This window comes from Lucilia cuprina, chromosome 3 (assembly GCF_022045245.1).
Source record: "Lucilia cuprina isolate Lc7/37 chromosome 3, ASM2204524v1, whole genome shotgun sequence".
In the NCBI taxonomy this organism is placed as follows: Eukaryota; Metazoa; Arthropoda; class Insecta; order Diptera; family Calliphoridae; genus Lucilia; species Lucilia cuprina.
In genome coordinates this window covers 34,213,007-34,226,488 of record NC_060951.1, presented here as the reverse complement: position 1 = coordinate 34,226,488, position 13,482 = coordinate 34,213,007, and the positions used below count along the sequence as shown (strand labels likewise).

General features: G+C 30.7%; 1 protein-coding gene across 6 annotated transcripts in view; it reads left to right on the top strand.

Annotated features, from left to right (window-relative positions):
- LOC111685268 (glutamate--cysteine ligase) overlaps window positions 1-13,189 on the top strand; it is a 36,787-nt gene extending 23,598 nt beyond the window's left edge. For all 6 annotated transcript variants that reach the window (XM_046946093.1, XM_023447524.2, XM_046946089.1 and 3 more), the window contains 3 exons: window positions 9,801-11,479; window positions 12,469-12,650; window positions 12,717-13,189. In XM_046946093.1, coding sequence (XP_046802049.1) covers window positions 9,803-11,479; window positions 12,469-12,650; window positions 12,717-12,894 — 2,037 coding nt within the window. In that variant the 5' untranslated portion in view covers window positions 9,801-9,802 and the 3' untranslated portion in view covers window positions 12,895-13,189. The remainder of the gene's footprint in view (window positions 1-9,800; window positions 11,480-12,468; window positions 12,651-12,716) is intronic.
- Window positions 13,190-13,482: the final 293 nt, after the last annotated feature.

Sequence of the window (13,482 nt, the reverse complement as noted above, 5' to 3'; positions counted from 1 at the left end):
TCTTGTACATGGAAATGTGCTTTAAATGTTAAAATATTTATTTGTGTTTGCAGGGGATTATTTGTCTCTTTTAGAATGGTTTTTAAGTTAATTTATTTAGAATTTCATTGTTAATGTCTTGTTGCTCTTGAAAATGATATTGAATAGAAATATAAATTTACCATGACCTTTTAAATAATATAAAATATTTTTTATAATTATTATTTAAAAATTGTTTATCAATTGAAAGATTAAAACAAATTTAAATTTATTTTAAAATAAAAAATAATAATCTAATGCAAATCTGAAATAGATCATAAAGTCTTAGGTTGATGGAGGAAATTGAAATGCTTGAATCGTAAAATTGTTCCTTCAGTTCTTGATCACTGTCTTACCGGAAGTGAAATTATCAACAACATTGTAAATATTTCGAAATTATTGTTTTTATTTAAAAACGCTTTACTTCATTGCTAGTGTTTCTAATTTACAATAAAAATAATAAAACACCTGTTAACTTTGCAATTAAATCTCTAATTATAACTTTACACAAATTACCTTGGAAAACATACTACTAAAGGTTTCTCTTAATTTTAAAACACTCATGCAATGAATTCTATAAATTGCAGTTGCAACTAATACTATACTAATCAAACTTTGATAGAATCAAAACTTTTCAAATGTATCGACTATTAAGGAGGATTTAATTGTTCCCAATATTAACTTCTGGTGAAATATCGGCGGCCAGCCAACGCCGATTTAAGTTGTGTTGGCTTGTATCTCTGCTCTCCATAACAATTGTAACTTTGATCATTCCGATCGTGCGATTGTCAAAAGTTTTTCATCTGAGCGATAGTTTGCTTTGATAGAAGATTTTTCTCTGTTAAAAACTCTCAACGACTGCAAACCATTTCATATGCTAGATATATTTTTGAAGAGCAATTATGAAACGTATGCCTACATATCAGGTTCCTGGAGAGCGGATGCTTTCTGAAAAGATCATATTCACAATCAACTAAATACAATCTATCTTTGCAATATAATAGATCTGCTCAATTCTTCTAGCGATCAGACTCCTGCAGTTCAACACAATTTTCAGTTGAAAATTGAAATAAATTTTATCCGCGTGCTTTTCAGGTCCCTGGATATTGGATAGATTGAGGCTCCTTAGACACTTAATTCTCTCCGAAAAGATACCAATTGAGCGTGAACTGTTGGTGTTTGTTTTGTTTTACATTTTAGCTACTTTGGTGAACCTTTGGAGTGTAAACAGTCTCCTTAAATGTTCTCGTGTTCGGGCACTTACTGTTCCCTAATAATTAACTAATTATCGGTGATTAAAAGTTGTAATCCCAATAAATCTCACTATCCATATATCGAAGAAAGTAAAAACAACATAACTCTTGTAGGATAACCTTCTCATTGGTCTCGTAGAGGTTGTATTTATGGTCAAACTGGACCAGTAGTCATCTATGATAAGACAGTATCCTAGTATTGTTATCTTTTCTTCCAGCATATGGATCCATACTCATTATTCTAGCAGAGGTCATTGTCTGAATGTAAGATATCATGTTTAGTCGAAACCCTGCAGTTCTTTCGGTAAGCCCCAAACTACCTTTTACCAAGAGACAACAAATAGCTTCCCATCAAAAATAAAACGAAGTACTTCCCAAAGAATAACATTTATTTCACCTTCTGTGGAAGCGCTGTTTTATGACTTCCAAGGAAGCGAAAAGTGAAGTCTACTTCTTTTTCTCTTCCTTAGAAGTTTTTGTTGCTGGGTTAAGTTTGTTTTTTAAGTGTCCATTCTATCGTTTACAAAGGTTACACTAAAGTGACGATTTTCTTCATCCTCCTTTACAAAGAATACATCCGTGACGAAATAGTAATAACCAAGTGGTTAGACGTAAATGCAGTTGAAACGGCTGTATGGACTCGTCGAACTGTAGGAAAATAATGCCGGGATAGTCCTAGATATAGGACTAGGACTTTTTCTGTATTAAGAACGACCGATTATTTTAAAAAGTATACCTAGTCTGCTGGCCCAAGTCTGTAAACTAAAGGTAACAACCTCTCCTAAGGATTTAATTTAAAACAAAAAATCTGCTTAAGTTAAACGAAATGTTAACTTTGATAACCTAATATCAGCATGACGAGTAATTAGTTTATTTTAGATTAACGTGTTTTTTTTATTATTTTGCTACACTTTACCCACCTTGAACTATTTTTAAAATTTCCACTAGAATTGTTTGTTTTAATTGCAAAATTATATATAGATCAAGAAAATGTTTTTTTTTTGCTTAAAAGAAAGTTTACGGGTTTGCTGTGCTCCTAATACTAAAGAAAGCAACAAGTGTATTAACTATAAACAATTAAAGAAAGCTTATTTGATTAAATAAATTGAAAAAAAGAAACAGTTGTTTATAAATTGCAAAGAAATTTCATTAAAAAAAGAACACTCTTATCTAAATAATAAACTAGATGTTTTTTAATTGAAAATAATAAATAAAAACTTAAACGTGCTTATCAAATGCTAATGATGATGATGTCTTATAATTTTTATGACAAATTCAATGGTATATAAAGATTACTAAGAAATAGCAAGAACGAATAATATGAATAGGGGTAAAAGAAGTAAAATAGTAGGTCTATCTGAATGGCTGGCTGGTGTTTATGATTATTTTTTTGTTTAAAACATGTAGTTTTCCATGCACATAGTTAGAACAAGATTGATTCCTTATGTTTTTTCTTACAAACATGAATCATATTAAATTAATATTGTGATTTGAAATTCTATTAAATAATATGTTACAAAGTTTTTTCTCTTTACATTTGAAATAAAATTACAAAGTTTTCTTTTTTTCCCTTATGATTAACAGTTGCTTACATTTGTATAATAAAAAATAATAAAGTTAAATTTATTTAATGATAATATTTTACAAGTTTATTTGCATGATTATAAACTAATGCGATTTGTTATTATTTATATTTCATTATAAAGCTGATGAAATATTGCTTAAATTGCAAAATACTATTGCGAAGTTTATTAACTAAATTTTGATCATATGATTGGGTTGTTGTATTTTAGATACGTATGTATGGCTTCCTAATAATATATGCTTCTGAAGGATTTCTCATAATTTAGCAAACAAAGCAGGTCCACACAATTCAGATCTATAAACAGATTTCGTTCTTTCCGCTTTAGTTCAAATACAAAGAAGCAAGATGCGACTCAGTTCACCTGAGGGCTACTTTATACTTTAATGTACGTAAATTATTAACTTTATTTTATCTTTTATTTATTTTTTTTTTTTTTTTTTGCTTAAATCGCATTCAAATAAATAAATTTTATTTTAAAGACCCAATCATACATCTAGCGCCAAAAAGTGGTTTTTATAGACATTTTTATCAGCACGTTTTTTAATAATAAAGCTTTTTATAATTTAGAAAAAATAACAACAATAATTTGTTAAGTTTATTTGTTTAAAAGTAAGAAAAAATTGTTGAGCTAAAGTTTTTTTATATTATTAAACTTTTGTATATTGTTATCAGTTTTTTTAATTTTTATATATTTCTTCATAAATTATATACATATATGTATATGTACATGTAATTGAAAGACAGTTGGGGTAGTTACAGATAGATAGATAGATAGATAGATAGATAGATAGATAGATAGATAGATAGATAGATAGATAGATAGATAGATAGATAGATAGATAGATAGATAGATAGATAGATAGATAGATAGATAGATAGATAGATAGATAGATAGATAGATAGATATATAGATATATAGATAGATAGATAGATAGATAGATAGATAGATAGATAGATAGATAGATAGATGGATAGATAGATAGATAGATAGATAGATAGATAGATAGATAGATAGATAGATAGATAGATAGATAGATAGATAGATAGATAGATATAGATAGATAGTTCAGTTCTAGTTTAGTTCTAGTTCAGTTCTAGTTCAGTTCTAGTTCAGTTCTAGTTCAGTTCTAGTTCAGTTCTAGCTCAGTTCTAGTTCAGTTCTAGTTCAGTTCTAGTTCAGTTCTAGTTCAGTTCTAGTTCAGTTCTAGTTCAGTTCTAGTTCAGTTCTAATTCAGTTCTAGTTCAGTTCTAGTTCAGTTCTAGTTCAGTTCTAGTTCAGTTCTAGTTCAGTTCTAGTTCAGTTCTAGTTCAGTTCTAGTTCAGTTCTAGTTCAGTTCTAGTTCAGTTCTAGTTCAGTTCTAGTTCAGTTCTAGTTCAGTTCTAGTTCAGTTCTAGTTCAGTTCTAGTTCAGTTCTAGTTCAGTTCTAGTTCAGTTCTAGTTCAGTTCTAGTTCAGTTCTAGTTCAGTTCTAGTTCAGTTCTAGTTCAGTTCTAGTTCAGTTCTAGTTCAGTTCTAGTTCAGTTCTAGTTCAGTTCTAGTTCAGTTCTAGTTCAGTTCTAGTTCAGTTCTAGTTCAGTTCTAGTTCAGTTCTAGTTCAGTTCTAGTTCAGTTCTAGTTCAGTTCTAGTTCAGTTCTAGTTCAGTTCTAGTTCAGTTCTAGTTCAGTTCTAGTTCTAGTTCAGTTCTAGTTCAGTTCTAGTTCAGTTCTAGTTCAGTTCTAGTTCAATTCTAGTTCAATTCTTGTTCAGGTTCAGGTCTAGTTCAGTTCTATATCAATTCTAGTTAAGTTCTAGTTCAATTATAGTTCAGTTTTAGTTCAGTTCTAATACAGTTCTATCTCAGTTCTAATTCAGTTCTAGTTCTGTTCTAGGTCAGTTGTAGTTTTATTTCACTTCTAGTTTATCTAGTTCACTTCTAGTTGAGTTGTAGTTAAGTTCTAATTTAGTTCTAGTTCTGTTCTACTTTAGTGCTAGTTCAGTTCTGTTCTGTATTACTTCAGTTCTAGTTTAGTTCTAGTTCTGTTCTTCTTCAGTGCTAGTTCAGTTCTGTTCCACTTCAGTTTTATTTCAGTTCTGGTTCGATCCTATTTTAGTTCGAGTTAAATTCTACTTCAGCTCAGTTTAGTTCTATATCAGTTTAAGTTCACATTGTAATCCTGTTAAATGTATCGTGGCAAAAATTTTAAATTTTAAAATTTCATTAATTAAATTCTTTAAAATTTCAGTATTTAGCACTAAAATGTTAAAAGAAACATACAAACATAAATATATACATTTATATATGTATTTTTATTTATATTATTAAGTAAATAAATATTTAATAATTATTTTTTTACGTTGCACACGTTTTTTAATTTGCACATTTTTATTATATATTTTTCGACTTTGTATTGTTATAAAAAAAATTGTTGTGTCTTAAAGAGCTTTAATTTTTTATTAATCATATTGTCAATTTAATTTAAAATAATATTTAATAAAATAATTGACAATGCTTATGCAATTAAATGAAGCTGAACGCACTTTTAGCATCGTCAAATGATAAGAAAATGTTAATCATAGATGCTAAACTTTGGCCCCAAACATTAGATTATCGGCCTTCAAATTGCATCAAATTCCTTTTTGTTAAGGATCGTTATGATTGAAAAGTATTTTAAAAATATATTTAATTAATTTTTTTTTGCAAAAGTCATACTATAAAATTTTTTTTAAATAACAAAATCATTTCATTAATAAAAAATATTATTTACTATAAATATTTGTATTATTTAATTCATTTTCTTTTAATTTATTATAAAAATTATCAAATTGTTTATTATGATTCATATATTATTTGTCGTATGTATCTGATTATGACGTTTAAGTTCAAGGTTAATTGCGTTTTATTTTTACTCAAAAATTTAAGTCTTTGTCTAACCAAATCTGTAAATGGTCTACTTAAAGATGAATAAAATATAAATAAAATAAAGCCATGCAATTCATTGGCAAATGTTCAAATTTAAGTAAAACAAATCTTTAAAAAAAATCACAGATAAATAACAATTGTGTCAAAAAAATTTATAAAATTTAAACAAAAATACAAATTGGCAGGCAGTGAATAAAAATGAGACAACTAACAGCAAATGTTCGTCTGGCGGATTAAGAAACAAATAAAAAAATAAGTCGATAATTATTTTTTATTAATAATAATTTGTATTGATTTTGCTTTAAATTTAACACTTTTGATTTTTATTAACATGCATCTATAATGCATGTTTATATTAAAAATATAAATATTTTTGTAAATATTTTTGTCCAAAAAAAAAAAGTATTTTGACAAGCTGGCGTCGGCAAAGAGTAGACTCTCTCTCCGTCTGCCCATACCCAAACAAATCCTTATTAGAAAACTAATTTCGTTTAGTTAAAAATAATTCAATGGAAAGTTTTTAATTCTTAAAAACTTTACTTTAGCGATAAATTATATTAAAAAAAAACAAGTTCAAAATGCCAATTTATAATAATTTTCGTTGTCACTCTCGTAATATATAAATTATAAGAAATGAAGTCAACTGAAAATAAAATTCATATAATAAAATGATTATTGTATTGTAGTAATTTATCTAAATATTGCTTAATTAAAATTCTTCAATGAATTTGTAATCGTACAATATAAAAACATTTGGGATAGTCAGAGTTTGTAGCATTAGAATAGAATTTAATTTTACAATTCTAGTTCAGTTCCAATTCAGTTTTAAATCAGTTCTAGTAAAATTCTAGTTTAGTTCTAGTTCAGTTCTAGTTCAGGTCTAGTTCAGTTCTATTTCAGTTCTAGTTCAGTTCTAGTTCAGTTCTAGTTCAGTTCTAGTTCAGTTCTAGTTCAGTTCTAGTTCAGTTCTAGTTCAGTTCTAGTTCAGTTCTAGTTCAGTTCTAGTTCAGTTCTAGTTCAGTTCTAGTTCAGTTCTAGTTCAGTTCTAGTTCAGTTCTAGTTCAGTTCTAGTTCAGTTCTAGTTCAGTTCTAGTTCAGTTCTAGTTCAGTTCTAGTTCAGTTCTAGTTCAGTTCTAGTTCAGTTCTAGTTCAGTTCTAGTTCAGTTCTAGTTCAGTTCTAGTTCAGTTCTAGTTCAGTTCTAGTTCAGTTCTAGTTCAGTTCTAGTTCAGTTCTAGTTCAGTTCTAGTTCAGTTCTAGTTCGGTTCTAGTTCAGTTCTAGTTCAGTTCTAGTTCAGTTCTAGTTCACTTCTAGTTAATTTCTAGTTAATTCAAGTTCAGTTCTAGTTCAGTTCTAGTTCATTCTAGTTCAGTTCTAGTTCAGTTCTAGTTCAGTTCTAGTTCAGTTCTAGTTCAGTTCTAGTTCAGTTCTAGTTCAGTTCTAGTTCAGTTCTAGTTCAGTTCTAGTTCAGTTCTAGTTCAGTTCTAGTTCAGTTCTAGTTCAGTTCTAGTTCAGTTCTAGTTCAGTTCTAGTTCAGTTCTAGTTCAGTTCTAGTTCAGTTCTAGTTCAGTTCTAGTTCAGTTCTAGTTCAGTTCTAGTTCTAGTTCAGTTCTAGTTCAGTTCTAGTTCAGTTCTAGTTCAGTTCTAGTTCAGTTCTAGTTCAGTTCTAGTTCAGTTCTAGTTCACTTCTAGTTCAGTTCTAGTTCGGTTCTAGTTCAGTTCTAGTTCTGTTCTAGTTCAGTTCTAGTTCACTTCTAGTTAATTTCTAGTTAATTTCAAGTTCAGTTCTAGTTCAGTTCTAGTTCATTTCTAGTTCAGTTCTAGTTCAGTTCTAGTTCAGTTCTAGTTCAGTTCTAGTTCAGTTCTAGTTCAGTTCTAGTTCAGTTCTAGTTCAGTTCTAGTTCAGTTCTAGTTCAGTTCTAGTTCAGTTCTAGTTCAGTTCTAGTTCAGTTCTAGTTCAGTTCTAGTTCAGTTCTAGTTCAGTTCTAGTTCAGTTCTAGTTCAGTTCTAGTTCTTTTTTAGCTCATTTCTAGTTCAGTTCTAGTTCAGTTCTAGTTCTTTTTTAGCTCATTTCTAGTTCAGTTCTAGTTCAGTTCTAGTTTAGTTTTAGTTCAGTTCTAGTTCAGTTCTAGTTTTAGATCAGTTCTAGTTCAGTTCTAGTTCATTTCTAGTTCAGTTCTAGTTCAGTTCTAGTTCAGTTCTAGTTCAGTTCTAGTTCAGTTCTAGTTCAGTTCTAGTTCAGTTCTAGTTCAGTTCTAGTTCAGTTCTAGTTCAGTTCTAGTTCAGTTCTACTTCTTTTTTAGCTCATTTCTAGTTCAGTTCTAGTTCAGTTCTAGTTTAGTTTTAGTTCAGTTCTAGTTCAGTTCTAGTTTTAGATCAGTTCTAGTTCATTTCTAGTTCAGTTCTAGTTCAGTTCTAGTTCAGTTCTAGTTCAGTTCTAGTTCAGTTCTAGTTCAGTTCTAGTTCAGTTCTAGTTCAGTTCTAGTTCAGTTCTAGTTCAGTTCTAGTTCAGTTCTACTTCAGTTCCAGTTTAGCTTAAATTCATTTGTAATTCAGTTATAGTTGTGTTCAAGATCAATTCCGGTTCAGTTCGATTCTCATCTAGTGATTATCCCTATTATATCATTCTAAACTAAGTTCAAATATAATTTATCTTCATTTCTCATCTTTACTCAAGCATGTATAAATTTCTAAATTTGTTTTTTTAAACTACAATATATAATTACAAAATAATTTAATTTATAATGTTACATGTAAATTGAATTTTCTATATGTATGTATTAGACATTATTGAATCAATTAGTTTTATTTGCCAGCATTCCAACAAATTGACTATTAGAAAACAATAGTTTTTTACAAATTTAAGAATTTAGTTGCATTTTGTTCAAGCTCGATTAAACAACAAGCCTTTTTTTGAATTTTTAAAATATTCATAAGTTACAGAGGAAGTTTTTATTTTAAAATTTAATTCAATTGTAAAATATTTGTAAAAAAAAAAAAAAACTAAAAAAGTGAGATAAAAATTACGAATTGTTGGCAAACATATAGAAATTTTAATGAACTGAGTTGAGTGAGTAGTGAGTGAGTGTATTAATATAAAACGCAATTCCGTAAAAATTTAATTAATTATACAAATACAGCAAACAACACAATACGAAGACAAAAAAAAATAACATGATAACTTTTAGTTTTCATTACAAAGTATAAACTGTTTGTGTCTATTTTTAAAGAAACGGTGTTTCTGGATTGTCAGGGGAGAAGCATAGGAATTGATTGTTTTTCTATTTCTAACTGAAGTTCATTGTTTGCAAATTTTCAAACATATTCTGTGAAATTTACTTATATGGTTCGATAAACAGTTTTTTAATTTAATTACTTGTGTTATGTTTATTTATACTGAAGTTCTGGTTCAGTTTAAGTTTGCTTCTGGTTCTCTTCTATGTCATTTTTAGTTTAGATCTAGTTCAGTTCTAGTTAAGTTCTAGTTCAGTTATAGTTTAGTTCTAGTTTAGATTTAGTTCAGTTCTAGTTAGTTCTAGTTCAGTTCTAGTTCAGTTCTAGTTCAGTTCTAGTTCAGTTCTAGTTCAGTTCTAGTTCAGTTCTAGTTCAGTTCTAGTTCAGTTCTAGTTCAGTTCTAGTTCAGTTCTAGTTCAGTTCTAGTTCAGTTCTAGTTCAGTTCTAGTTCAGTTCTAGTTCAGTTCTAGTTCAGTTCTAGTTCAATTCTAGTTTAGTTCTAGTTCAGTTCTAGTTCAGTTCTAGTTTAGTTCTAATTCAGTTCTAGTTCAGTTCTAGTTCAGTTCTCGTTCAGTTCTAGTTCAGTTCTGGTTCAATTCTAATTATGTTCTAGTTAAGTTCTAGTTCAGTTCTCGTTCAGTTCTAGTCCAGTTCTAGTTTAATTCTAGTTCAGTTCTAGTTCAGTTCTAGTTTAATTCTAGTTCAGTTTTAGTTCTAGTTCAATTCTAATTATGTTCTAGTTAAGTTCTGTATCATTAAAGTATTTCTAAAAAAATCTAATTTAATTTTTCTTTTTAATCTTTATTTTTAGTCATGGGTCTCTTAAGTGAAGGCAGCCCCCTGTCGTGGGAAGAAACAAAAGCACATGCTGAGCATGTTCGAGAACATGGCGTAACACAGTTTATAAATCTCTATCACAGACTAAAAGATCGTCAGGGCGATGTTCTAAAATGGGGTGATGAGGTGGAATATATTATAGTTAAATTCGATGATAACAAAAAACAAGCCAAAGTCTCGCTCAAGGCTCAAGAGTTGTTGGCTAAATTGAATGAAAAAGAAATGGCTGATCCACAGGGTGTTAAATCTCTATGGCGTCCAGAATACGGTGCCTATATGATTGAGGGAACACCCGGTAAACCATTTGGTGGTCTAATGGCTCATTTCAATGTGGTAGAGGCTAATATGCGCTACAGACGTGAAGAAGTTACAGAGCTATTGGAAAAGGACGAATGTGTTATGTCCATTACAAATTTCCCCCGTTTAGGTTGTAAGGAATTCACACATCCCATTTATAATCCCCAGCCAGATGATCCAACAAGTTCAGCAAAATCTCTATATTTCCCCGATGAGGCCATATATCCGGGTCACCCCCGATTCAAGACCTTGACACGCAATATACGCATGCGCCGTGGCGAAAAGGTAGCCATAAAGCTTAAAGTATTTAAGGATGAAAATACTAAACTACCAGTAGAAGGTAGTCCTCCTATGGAACCAAATGTAGTATTACTCGATGCCATGGGTTTTGGCATGGGCTGCTGTTGTCTACAATTAACATTCCAGGCCTGTAATATAACAGAGGCTCGTACCTTGTACGATCAGTTGGCCCCGTTGTGTCCCATAATGTTGGCCCTCACAGCAGCTTCACCCATTTACCGAGGCTATTTAACAGAATCTGATTGTCGTTGGAATGTCATTAGTTCGTCGGTAGATTGTCGTACTCAGGAAGAAAGAGGCCTTAAACCCTTAAAGGAGAATAAATTCCGTATAGCTAAATCTCGTTATGATTCTATAGATTCTTATCTCTCACCAGAGGGTGAGGAATACAATGATGTTCCCCTAACTTATGACGAAAAAGTCTATAAACGTTTGCGTGAGGGAGGCATTGATCACTTGTTGGCTCAACATGTGGCTCATTTATTTATACGTGATACGGTTTCTCTATTCAGTGAGAAAGTCCACCAAAATGATGAGGAGGATACCGATCATTTTGAAAATATACAATCCACCAATTGGCAAACCATGCGCTTTAAACCACCACCACCTAACTCGCCCATAGGTTGGCGTGTTGAATTCCGACCTTGTGAAGCACAAATAAGTGATTTTGAAAATGCTGCCCTAGTATGTTTTGTCGTTCTTCTTACTAGGGTGATACTATCGTATCAATTGAATTTCCTAACACCCATTTCTAAGGTCGATGAAAATATGCAAACAGCTCAAAAGCGTGATGCTTGCCGCAAGGAAAAGTTTTGGTTCCGCAAAAATGTACGAAAAACTCATCGTTTATCGAATGGTTATGCTAATGGTACTCTACACAATGGCACCATGAATGGAAGTGCAAATGGTACTGCTGCTACCAATGGCTCTACGAATGGTACCGCAACCAATGGTTTGAATGGTAGTGACACCACGAATGGTTATCATCATCAAACGCAGAGCGATTATGATGATGATTTTGAATTAATGTCGATTGGTGAAATTTTCAATGGAAAGGTAAGGAGGGTCGAAGAATTATGAATAAATAAAATGGTCAGTTTAGTTCAGTTCTAGTTGAGTTTTAGCTCAGTTCTAATTCAGTTCTAGTTCAGTTCTAGTTTAGTTCTAGGTCAGTTCTAGTTCAGCTCCAGTTCAGTTCTAGTTCAGTTCTAGTTCAGTTCTAGTTCAGTTCTAGTTCAGTTCTAGTTCAGTTCTAGTTCAGTTCTAGTTCAGTTCTAGTTCAGTTCTAGTTCAGTTCTAGTTCAGTTCTAGTTCAGTTCTAGTTCAGTTCTAGTTCAGTTCTAGTTCAGTTCTAGTTCAGTTCTAGTTCACTTCTAGTTCACTTCTAGTTCACTTCTAGTTCAGTTCTAGTTCAGTTCTAGTTCACTTCTAGTTCAGTTCTAGTTCAGTTCTAGTTCAGTTCTACTTCAGTTCTAGTTCAGTTCCAGTTCACTTCTAGTTCACTTCTAGTTCACTTCTAGTTCAGTTCTAGTTCAGTTCCAGTTCAGTTCTAGTTCAGTTCTAGTTCAGTTCTAGTTCACTTCTAGTTCACTTCTAGTTCAGTTCTAGTTCAGTTCTAGTTCAGTTCTAGTTCACTTCTAGTTCAGTTCCAGTTCAGATCTAGTTCAGTTCTAGTTCAGTTCTAGTTCAGTTCTAGTTCAGTTCTAGTTCAGTTCTAGTTCAGTTCTAGTTCAGTTCTAGTTCAGTTCTAGTTCAGTTCTAGTTCAGTTCTAGTTCAGTTCTAGTTCAGTTCTAGTTCAGTTCCAGTTCAGTTCCAGTTCAGTTCCAGTTCAGTTCTAGTTCAGTTCTAGTTCAGTTCTAGTTCTGTTCTAGTTTAGTTCTAGTTCAGTTCTAGTTCAGTTCTAGTTCAGTTCTAGTTCAGTTCTAGTTCAGTTCTAGTTCAGTTCTAGTTCAGTTCTAGTTCAGTTCTATTTCAGTTCTAGTTCAGTTTTAGTTCTGTTTTTTGTTGTAGAAAAAGTAGTTTTTAATATTTTGATTTTTTTCAGCCTGATTCATTCCCTGGCTTAGTACCACTTATACGCAGCTACTTGCAGTCCATGGAAGTTGATACCGATACTCATTGCACCATCGAACAGTACTTGAGATTTATACAAAAAAGAGCTTCAGGAGAATTAATTACAACAGCTACCTGGATGAGAGAGCAGGTCTTAAATCATCCAGATTACAAGTAAATTTTTCTTCTATAAACAAGTTCAAGACCATTTTTAAATAATTTTGTTTTTCTTATTTACAGAAAAGATTCCGTTGTTAGTGATCGTATTAACTATGATATATTAAAGAAAATACAAGATATACAAAATGGTAAATTAATTGAACCTGCTCTGCTGGGACAGGGTAATCATACAAAAACAAAAGATTTCATACCACCAGCTATACAAAAACATTTGAATGGTTGTTGTGAAAGTAAATGACCATTTCAATGGGATGAACAAAATAATGGTGACGACAATAGTGATAATGAACAGCAACAACAACAGCAGCAGCAGCAACCCGTAGAAGATGTAGACAAAAAGTAACATTGCCAAAATTTGAAATAAAACTAGACCACAAAAGGAAAAAAAACATTAACCAAAAGAAACAACAATATTGACAACATATACATAGAAGGAGAAGACATGCCTAGACCGCTAGCAAATAAACGGCATTCAGTGTGTTTTAGCTGGTTAAGGAAGTAGTAAACCACTTTATTGTAAATTTTTTTATGAAGAAAAAAATAACGTTTGTTTTAAAGAATGTTTTTGATATGTTTATTTAGTTAAGTTTTTTTTTTAAATTCCAAAATAAACTATAAACAAACGCTAAATAATAAAAAAGCAAAATTGGCAACAAAAAGTTTACAAATCTTTTGGTTAAACGAAATTCCTTAAAACCAAATATATGAACAAAAAACGGAGTATAGAATGTTGTTTTCTAAACTTAAAATTTTCTCAATCTTACTTAAACACATCAAATTAAAACAATTAAAGAGAAATATTTTAACGTTTAACGAATTTTTTTCT